This window comes from Protobothrops mucrosquamatus, unplaced genomic scaffold (assembly GCF_001527695.2).
Source record: "Protobothrops mucrosquamatus isolate PMUCROS unplaced genomic scaffold, P.Mucros_1.0 scaffold2892, whole genome shotgun sequence".
NCBI lineage: Eukaryota > Metazoa > Chordata > Lepidosauria > Squamata > Viperidae > Protobothrops > Protobothrops mucrosquamatus.
Window position 1 is genome coordinate 1 of NW_015388920.1, and position 9,996 is coordinate 9,996.

The 9,996-nt window shown below is 39.3% G+C and overlaps 1 protein-coding gene across 1 annotated transcript in view; it reads right to left on the bottom strand.

Moving 5' to 3' along the window:
* Positions 1-32: 32 nt before the first annotated feature.
* Positions 33-9,996, bottom strand: part of LOC107296607 (pre-mRNA-splicing factor SYF1-like) — a gene marked incomplete at its 3' end in the record, with an annotated part of 29,959 nt that continues 19,995 nt past the window's right edge. Inside the window, exons 4-11 of the mRNA XM_015825952.1 lie at positions 9,084-9,232; positions 8,655-8,778; positions 5,355-5,552; positions 3,532-3,666; positions 3,219-3,383; positions 1,345-1,489; positions 531-682; positions 33-152 (exon numbers count right to left, since the gene is read on the bottom strand). Coding sequence (XP_015681438.1) covers positions 33-152; positions 531-682; positions 1,345-1,489; positions 3,219-3,383; positions 3,532-3,666; positions 5,355-5,552; positions 8,655-8,778; positions 9,084-9,232 — 1,188 coding nt within the window. The remainder of the gene's footprint in view (positions 153-530; positions 683-1,344; positions 1,490-3,218; positions 3,384-3,531; positions 3,667-5,354; positions 5,553-8,654; positions 8,779-9,083; positions 9,233-9,996) is intronic.

Consider the following 9,996-nt stretch of genomic DNA (forward strand, 5'->3'; position numbering starts at 1 on the left):
GGCCTATTGCCTCTGGCCAGCGCATCACTCACATCTTCTATCTGTCCATTGACCTCGTAGAACTTGGCAAAAGAAACCCACAAAGTATGTGTTTTTCCAGTGGCTTTAAATGGGTCAACGGTCTGCACTGCTTCTGTGTATGTGTTGATGATCTGGAAGGAGTAAAAAGTAAGTAAGAATTGGGTGAGATACTGTGAAATATAAAACTGAGCAAGTGAGAAGAAGAAAAGGCTTTTTGTGTTAACTCAACTTCATGAAGAGACATAATTTTCTTTTTAGCTATTTTGAGATGCAAGTACAGTACATGAAAAGAAGCCCCAATATCTCCTATTTTCACAGACAGACCTAATCTCCAAGGACTGTCTCAAACTGGGTGGCTAACTTGGTTCAAGTTAACCGCTTGAAAAGGCATTTCCATCAATTCCAGTTCCCAAATCAAATCCAGTATTTAATAAATGGCAAGAGTGTTGTAGGTTACTGGCTTGGGAACGTTGACAGCGCTAGCCTTCCAGAGAGGAACATTCTCCTACCTCCCAGGGTTTGCCTTCATACAGCTTCACCCGCTTGTGCCACTCATGGACATTGTGAGGATTCTGGCGCAGGAGGACACTGTTGAGAAGCAGAGGCCGGCGTGCGATCAGCTGCTCAAAGCGTGCCAGACGCAGTTCCAGATCTACATCATCTATTTTCCAAACAGAAAAACAGCAAAAATGAAATTGCACTATCGGACCACAGTTCTTTTCTACTCAACTATACAGTTCTCCAAAAGTGTGGGAAGAATAAAGAAAGTAAGAGTTGTGTAGCGCCTATAACTAATGGGTGGGATGGATAAAAAGAGAGAAGCAGTTTTTTATTAATATAAGGTGTTGTCTATAATGAAACACAGGGAAACATCCAGCATCATGTAAAGATTCAGGATAGAGATGGACAGAATGTGGCCATCTAGAAGTTGGAGAACTCCAACTTCCATCAGCCTTAGCCAGCATAGCCAATAGTGAAGAATGGTGAAATGAAGGAGGATTGTTAAGACCAAACAATCTGGGAAGTCGTAATCGGTAGAAGTCGGAAAGCTTTAGAAGACTCAAAAACTGGGTTATATATGTTCCCCTAGATCAGGGGTTGGCAACCTTGGCTCTTTTATGACTCGTGGACTTCAACTCCCAGAATTCCTGAGCCAGCATGGCTCAGCTTGGAAACCTCTCCCTTCCCCTCAGCATGGCTGGCTCAGGAATTCTGGGAGTTGAAGTCCACGAGTCATATAAGAGCCAAGGTTGCTTACCCCTGCTCTAGATGCACTTTAAAGAGAAAGTAACATTTGCTTTCTTCTAGCTAAGCTGTTCTTACCCTCCTCCTCACGTCCCATTTCAGAGGTGGTCTCCATCTTAGCAGCAATCATGCTCTCCTCAAACTGGGCGTAGCTGTCAAACACTTGAGTGAAATCCCGTACTGTCATCACTGTTTGAATAGCTTCTTCATATACATCACGAGCCTAAGACAGAGACAATAATCACCGAGACTGCTCCAGGACACAACTTGTGGCCTCTCTTCTTCAACTACCTAGCGGTTTGCACTTCTCTTCAAAAGGGATTGGTTTATAAAAGCACAGTCAATCTCTCAGGATGCAATCCATCTTTAGAAAAACCAGGTTGTCATTTATGTGGGTCAGCCAAAAGGCAGCTGACTGGAATGAACATGATCTAACAGAGAGGAAATTTCCCTTTGGAATTGCTGCAGTTACTGCTAAGAAATTACACCTCCTGCGTCAGCTCAAAGTGATGGTTGACAGCTAGGCTTAAATCTATTCAAAAATCAAACTTCAGGCAACAGAAAATTGTGCCCATAATTTGATTTGCCCATCAAATCCAAAGTCCAATAACTAAGAGTATTTTTGATTTGTATCTGAAAATGGATGAAGTTTCGGGCTCATCCAACACAACCAAAGATAGGAATTTCCAGCTTCCTCTAGCTGTTTTCTTCATCCATGTGCTACCAAACAGAGGTTTCTTAAAATCTATCTGGCATTCCCTAAAGGCTACCCTCCAGTTATACAGAGAATATTAAATTTTTTATCTATGAAAAGTATACTACAGAAGCTAACACAGAATTCAAAGAGCCCCCAAAAGTATTTTTCTGCCACTACCCTGGAGAAGCTCATGATCCTGAAGTCCCATGAGAAGAACAAACATAATAATATTGGCTCCCCTTTGGACCTGAAACAGGCTAGTGATCTAATGGCACGTGTTTGGTTCTTCAGATTTTCTATTCCAAGGGTAGTTCCTTTTCTTTCTCTCTCTTTGTGTGGGCAAAGGAAAGTTATTTCAAAATGAAGCCCAGAAGTTGTGCAGGGCCCACAACTTGCCTCTTCTTCTGTTTTCAACCTCCTAAAACTAGCAAAGGCTGACAAGGTTTTCCTAAAAATAGAATAGAAGTTACATGTACGCATGTACAATGGATATTTATTTATATCTTATCTTTATTCTATTTTTTATAATTAACTCAAAGCAGTGAACACACACAATACTCCTTCCTCCCTTCTATTTTCTCCGCAACAATCCAGTGAGGTGAGTTGGGCTGAAGAAGAATGACTGGCTGGTTTTCATTCCTAAGGTGGGACTCAAACTCAGTCTCCTGGCTCGTAGTCTGATGCCCTAACCTTTAGACAAACTGGTTCTCATATGCCCTGCTCTGAAATCCCTAACCGTAACTCTTTGTAATACTGTTACTGCCCTCCTCTGAAGGGGTAGGCAACAATTTTATATTTCCTAGCTAATAAGCAGGAAACAGTATTTGTTTCCCAGCTAAATTTCGAGGGCTGCAAAATAGCAACAGCATTTAGACTTATATACCACTTTATAGTGCTTTACAGCCCTCTCTAAGCGGTTTACAGAGTCAGCATATTGCCCCCAATAATCTTGGTCCTCATTTACTGACCTTAGAAGGATGGACAGCTGAGTGATGCACAATTGAAAGGCTGACAGTGGTGCACAACTTTTTTTTTCTTTCTTTCAAAGTTCCTAGGGCTGCACAAATTGACCTGCAGAATGCTGGATTGATCCCTAATCTATCCTAAGATTTTCTCAATTTAGTAGAGGAAAATCAGGCATAAAAAAACAATTTGGGGGCTGCACTCCGCTCAATCTATGCTCTGGGAAATTTCTTCCTGGGACGGGATTTCTTCCTGGGACGGGATCATGCAGATGGCTGGATTCAGTGCCTACCTTCTCAAAATGGCCACTGCGGATGTAGTAATCTGCCAAAGAACACCACAGCTTGCCCAACTGGTCTGTGAAACGAGTCAGGCCACCTCGGATGATGGCCCCCACATTGAGTGACTTCACTTTGTCTGGGTTTTGAGAGATGAGATCACAGAGCTCGTGCCATAACTGCAAAAAGAAGCCCAAGGTGCCAAACAATTAGAGGCAATAGAGAACTCAGAAAAGCTTTTGAGAGGCATAGGAAACGCACACAGACAAAGGAGATTTAATATGCAATTCTGGATGGCAGAAATGATTGTCTACTACAGAAACCTACCTGATAATTGGATTTTCCCTCCTTGGAAATAAAACGCTCATCATTCACCACAGCTGCAAGACGGACAGCGGCCTCATCCAGACGGTCAATAGAGTGCAGATACTCAATGTATTCCTCTGCATTCTCAGGGCTCAGCTGCAACATAAAAGAAACCATACCTGTAAACCCCTGTATCAAAGGCTCAGAGCACATAGCCATTAGAGCCTTTAGGATTAGTTAGAGTGCTGGTGGAAATGCTATTCTGAAGGCTAGTTGAGTACAAGATCCAATCTGCATTCATCAGCCTTCATTATATGAATATATTAGGCTGTTCAGTTTATGATTTTGCTCAGGAGGCAATCAAGGAACAATTAAGCTGTACTTTGTCAATATTATGTAACAGATTGAAAACATAAAGGGGAGCAAAACTCGGGAACCCTGAACTTAAAACTATTTCTGATTATTAATATATCTAATTATCACACTATTTGAGAAAGAAGAGAACCCAATCCCCCGATTTTCAGGTCTCCTTTTTTTTCTGTGAATGATGTGAGAGGTTCTATTTGTCCACAAATCCTATGCCAGTTAAGAAAGAATAGGCTTAGGAAAGTGAGACTGCTAACCACCAAGCCACTGTAATCTTTCCTTAGATGCCTTAGCTCAGAAACTTTAACCATCTTTTGAGGTCCAGTTTTATCTTAAACTTGCAAATGGGATCAGGTATATTTATTATTCCCCAACTCTAACAACTTACAGATGTGTGGACTTTACCTCATGAAATTCTTAGCAACGGTCCTGGTGGCTATGAAACTGTGATAGTCTATATATCTAGAGTCACATATTATGTAATCACTCCTTCCTTTTATGAAGGAAAAAGGACAAAAATCTATATTTTAACAGTTGTATACAAGGAGGAATGATAGAATATTAACTTGCCATATATGGACACACAAAAAATATGTCCATGCTGGCTTTCCATATTAAAGCTGATGATATCTGAACGTATTTAGACCTGATTTTTAATCTTAAACATGCAGAGAACAAATAGAAGCCCTTATAACAGACCACAATCAATCAGCTGAAGATCACAGGTACCTCAACTTAAATGCCAATTTACTGAAGAATTTTATGCCTTTTTTGTCATAATTCACATCACTTTGCGTAAAAAAAGACATACAGCAATCAAACAAACTATGTCCGTTTTTAGACTATGTTAGAAATAGTCTTTGTCAGGACAAAGTTTTCCAGTAAAAGTCTCAAGAAAACTACCAATAAAAATAATTTCTCAGTTCCTGATCTATGCCCGTAATAAAAAGTAGTCTAAAGGGGAAGAACCATGGTATTCCCTGACGGATGGCCACACATTTTTTTAGAGCATGTAACCACTTCAGAGAGGGAAATTGTAATAAAATATATATTACAGGACTTACTAGCATAATTGGGACCAGAATTTCACATTGCTAAGCTAGGCAGTTGTTAAATCAGTTGTGCCCAATTTTATGACCTTTTGTTATGGTTGTTAAGCAAATCATTGCTGTAGTTAAGTGAAACATGTGGTTGTTAAGTGAATCTGGCTCCCCCCCCCAATTGACTTTGCTTGTCAGAAGCCAGCTGGGAATGCCACAAATGGCAATCACATGATCCTCACATGCTACAACTGTCATATATACACATGCTGGTTGCCAAGTGCCCAAATTTTGATCATGTAACTGTAGGGATGCTGCAACGGTTACGAGAGGGCCAATTGTGACTTTTTAAAAGCACTGTTGTAACTTCAAGCGGCCTCTAAGTGAATGGGTTTTAAGTCAAGGAGTACCTATAGTGGGCATGGGAAACACCCTCACCTTTAGGTACCTACGGTAGACCCGTACAGCTGTCTCAGGTAATGGATAGAGTCGGACAAACTTCAGGTAAAGTGGCCAGATACGATGATGCTGTGTGATGGGCAGAGCTCTGAGTGCCCGGTCAAACGTCCTGCGGGTACGGGTAACGCGACATTGGTCCATGAGAAACTGGCAGTAATCTAGCCATATCCGGGGCATCTGTAGGAAATACAAGATAGCAAAAATAAGCCATCCCTTCACTGAATCAGACAAAAGTCCATATTGTCCAACTATCTGATCGCACAGTTGGTTTGTCTTCAGGGTCAGCCTCATCCACAGGACCACCTTTGAATAAAAAGGTTTCACCTGTCATCTCCTATTGGAATGGCCTACAGGTTTTGTTTAACGATTGCCAACAGGCTTCATTTATCTCATTCTTTCTCCAAGTAACCATTAAAGGAATTTTCTAATCTTACTACTACAAACTGACTTACAACAGTTTGCTTAGTGACTATTCAAAGTTACCATGACACTGAAAAAAGTGATCTATGACCATTTTTCACACGACCGTTGCAGCATCCCCGTGGTCACGTGATTTACATTCGGATGCTTGGCAGATGGTTCATATTTATGACGGTTGCAGTGTCCCGGGATCATGTGATCCCCTTTTGTAACCTTCTGACAAGTCAATGGGGAAGCCAGATTCAGTTAACAACCGTGTTACTAATTTGACAACTGCAATAATTCACTTAAAAATGTGGCAAGAAAACTCGTAAAATAGGGCAAAACTCACATAACAAATTTCTCACTTAGCAACATAAATTTTGAACACTGGAAGTTTTTAAGAAGAGACTGGACAGCCATTTGTCCGAAATGGTATACGGTTTCTTGCCTGAGCAGGGGGTTGGACTAGATGACCTCCAAGGTCCCTTCCAAATTTTTATTATTATTATTATTATTATTATTATTATTATTATTATTATTATTATTATTATTATTATTATTATTATTATTATTACTACTACTACTACTACTTGAGGACTACCTGTATTCAGTTTTACTAAGTGGCCCAAGCTCAGTTCTTTTACAGAATGTATTTTATCTCCAACATTACCTCCAAACAATCATAATCTTATAAATCTTTCAGTCATTTTTTTAAAACTAAGAAAAACAAAACACTTTTCTTAAGATACTCCACAACTGCTCAAATTGCTTTTCACCAGCTGTATTATATTCGTCTATAGATGGGCATCTGAATTGTATATAACGGAATGATTGTTGCCTTCAGATCCCTTTTTCACTATTGTTACCATTGGTCAAGATGTTTTGTTATGTTACATAAGCTTTTCAACAAATAGCAGGATGAACAGAAATATCATTCAGTTGATATATATAATGTATAATTTTCAACACTCCCAAAACTAAAACTGAATTTGCTTTTTTCTTAATATTTCCAAGAATAGTTAGTTACAAATTGTTTCAGTATCTGAGGGGCTGCCACAAGGCAGAAGGGGTCAGGTTGTTCACCAGAGCACCAGAGAGAAGAACGAGAAACAATGGTTGGAAAACGATCAAGGAGAGAAGCAACCTGGATCTAAGGAGAAACTTCCTGACAGTGAGGACAATCAACCAGTGGAACAGCCTACCCCCAGAAATCGTGGGCGCTCCATCACTGGAGGTCTTTAAGAAGAGACTGGACAATCACCTGTCTGAGATGGTGTAGGTTCTCCTGCTTAAGCGGGGGGCTGGACTAGAAGACCTCGAAGGTCTCTTCCAGCTCTATTCTATTCAAAAGATTAATTTCCATCAGTATAGTTCATTCAAAGCTTTATCTTGTAAAAAAAATTTAAACAGATTTTTTTTACAACTTCATTGGAATATAATCCATCTCAGAGAGCCATTTTCAGTCTTTGAGATAGACAGACATAATAAAAATGCAGAATGTGAAAACAAGACCAAAAAAAGAAGAGGGAGTCTTAATTTAAATAAATTTAAATATTTTAAAGAACATAAACAGCTGGACTGGACCTCTGGCTCATCTAGTCCAGCTGTCTGTTCTCACAGTGGCCAACCAACTGTACAAGGAAGGCCACCAGTCTTTCAGTGGATGGTCTTCGGAAGCAGTCACATCGTTATCAAGATTAACTGACAATGATCACCATGGCTTTCACTGATATTTTTGAAGTGTCAAGCTAGTAGCCAGCAACACATCTTGAGGCAGTGAATTACACATTGTTTTAAAAAAGATTTCCTTTTTTTTCTGCCCTGATTCTTCCAAGATTCAATTTCATTAATGATCTCTGGTTCTAGTTTTTTGGGAAGGAGAAAATAGATTCTCCTTGTCCACTTTGCCTACACCATGCATAATTTTTACACTTCAACTATGTTTCCTCTCATTCACCTGTTTTTTAGGTCCCAAAGTCCCAATACAGCAACCTTTATAGAAAAGTGCTCAAGCCTCTTAAAAAATCTTAACATAGTCCTTGAATTACAGCCACAACTGAGCCTTGAATTTTGGCTGCAAGTCATTCTGGTTTTAAATGTTTTGCTTTTTACTATTTGGCATTCCCAAACTGCCACCTCCTTTTGATTTATGGGAGATGTTTTCCTCCCTGTTTTATTTGCTTAGTCCCCATTTTTGTTTTCTGAAGGCAAAGCGATGCAGGAAGTAGCTTGAGTTCCTTTACAGATCCCTTACTTATGGATACGTATGCTTACATCCTGTGTTACTTATGTATTAGTCTCTCACTTTTCTGAAAAGTATAAATATGAATGCATCCCTTTCTCACTCAATATTCTTCGGAGAGATCCCACCAGCATGTGCTGCCTAATAAACACTACAATGAGTCTTGATTATTGGCTCTTTCCATAGTAAGTTGAGTCATCAGATGACTAGACTTGACTTTACAACTATTTTTACGTTGGCCATTAAGTTACACCATGTTTGTTAAACATATCATGTGGTGTAAGTTTGAATCCAGCTTATCCAATTGGGATCTTTTGCTGGAAAACAGCAAAAAAAAAATTGCAACACACAATCATGTGACCATGAGATACTGCAACCAGCCATAAATGCAAGTCAGTTCCCAAGCAACTAAAATGTGATCACATGATCACGGAGAGTTTAGGAGTCATATCTCTGAGGATGGGTTGCAAGTAAGTAACATAGTCACCTTCCTTTCCAAACAAAAACTAATTAGCAAGTGTTTCAAACTTAACACCCTTGAGCATAAAGCACAGGCCAAACATTTTTCCTATCCATGTCTTCCTGCTCCTTTTGGGCTCTTCCAAATCCTTTATGTTTGCAGGTTAACACTGTACCTTATGCATGAAGACCAGGGCACGCTCATGGCAGTTGTTCACTTCTTCATAGCAGGGATCTGTTACACATTTGCTCTTCACTTGTTTCCGTCGCTGCTTAAGATAGTTGTACCACAGCTTGTAGCTGCAAGACATAACAAAAGAGACCATCAACATCGAAATAATTTTGATCTTTTCCAATTCCGGCAGCAAACGTCGAACCACTATCTTCACACTTTGTTAGGCTACAAAGTGTGCTAGCTACCCTTTGCTGATCTCTTTCAGCAAAGACAAACTTGGACAAAAAAAAGGGGGGGCAGAACAGGCATCCGAGTTATTGACTTTGAAAAATCAGCAGCTTCAATGTAAAATTGCGCGGTAAAAAATAATTTTAGTATTTGCAAAAATGTAATTTTCAAAACACTCATAATTAATGAAAGCTAACTATACCTTCCTGGCAATTCCTTAAGAGCTCTCTCATAGATCAGGTTCAGGATATGTTTGGGAGCATTCTGCTTGAAGTCAATATAGCGGATCCAGCACTTGACAGAGAATGGGTTTCGCAAGATCTCTTCTTCATACTGTAGGTCTTCTTCCTCCTGTGCAGATAGGAAACATAGGTTTGGACAAAAAGTACTGCTTTCTTTCACTGAATAGCCCTACAACTTCAATAGCTCAACAATATTATTTTCAGGTTATTTCTATAGATAGATTACAGCATTATGTAGTAATAAAATTAAATACAGTTGAGGACTAAGAAAATCTAAACACTCATCCAAATGTCAGTATCATTAAATAGCTACTGGTACATCTCTGTAATGCTCCCGTTGTCTCTATCCACACCACTACTTATGGGAATAATAGGTTAATAAAAATTATGTGATTATGTTACTAAATGTTGACATAAATGTTGCAATAGATTTGGAAATAATACTATTCTAATTGAAATATTAGATAATGTTATGAACTTTCCTGCCCAACTCACAAAGGCGCAGAGAAATTATAGCTATACTTATCTTAAAATGTGCTTTCAAAAGCATTATGTGATTTTTCATCTAGTAATCATATACCGTTAGAAGGAAGTTGGCTATACAAGCCATTTTAGGGTGCCTATATATTTCCCAAAGTGGATTACTCTTAAAGATAAAATGTAGACAGTAGTTCCAGACAGACACTATTCCGTTCTGATATTTATCAGAGCAACTGTTATTCCTTTCATTTGCAACTATGGATTACAATTCAGTTGACAATTAAGAGGCATTAGCTTTTCCCCATGAGCAAAAATCCCCACGATATATCCACGATGTTGTAAAACTGATCCACTGCAACTACACTTTTTTCTGTTCACGATCGGGTGTATTTG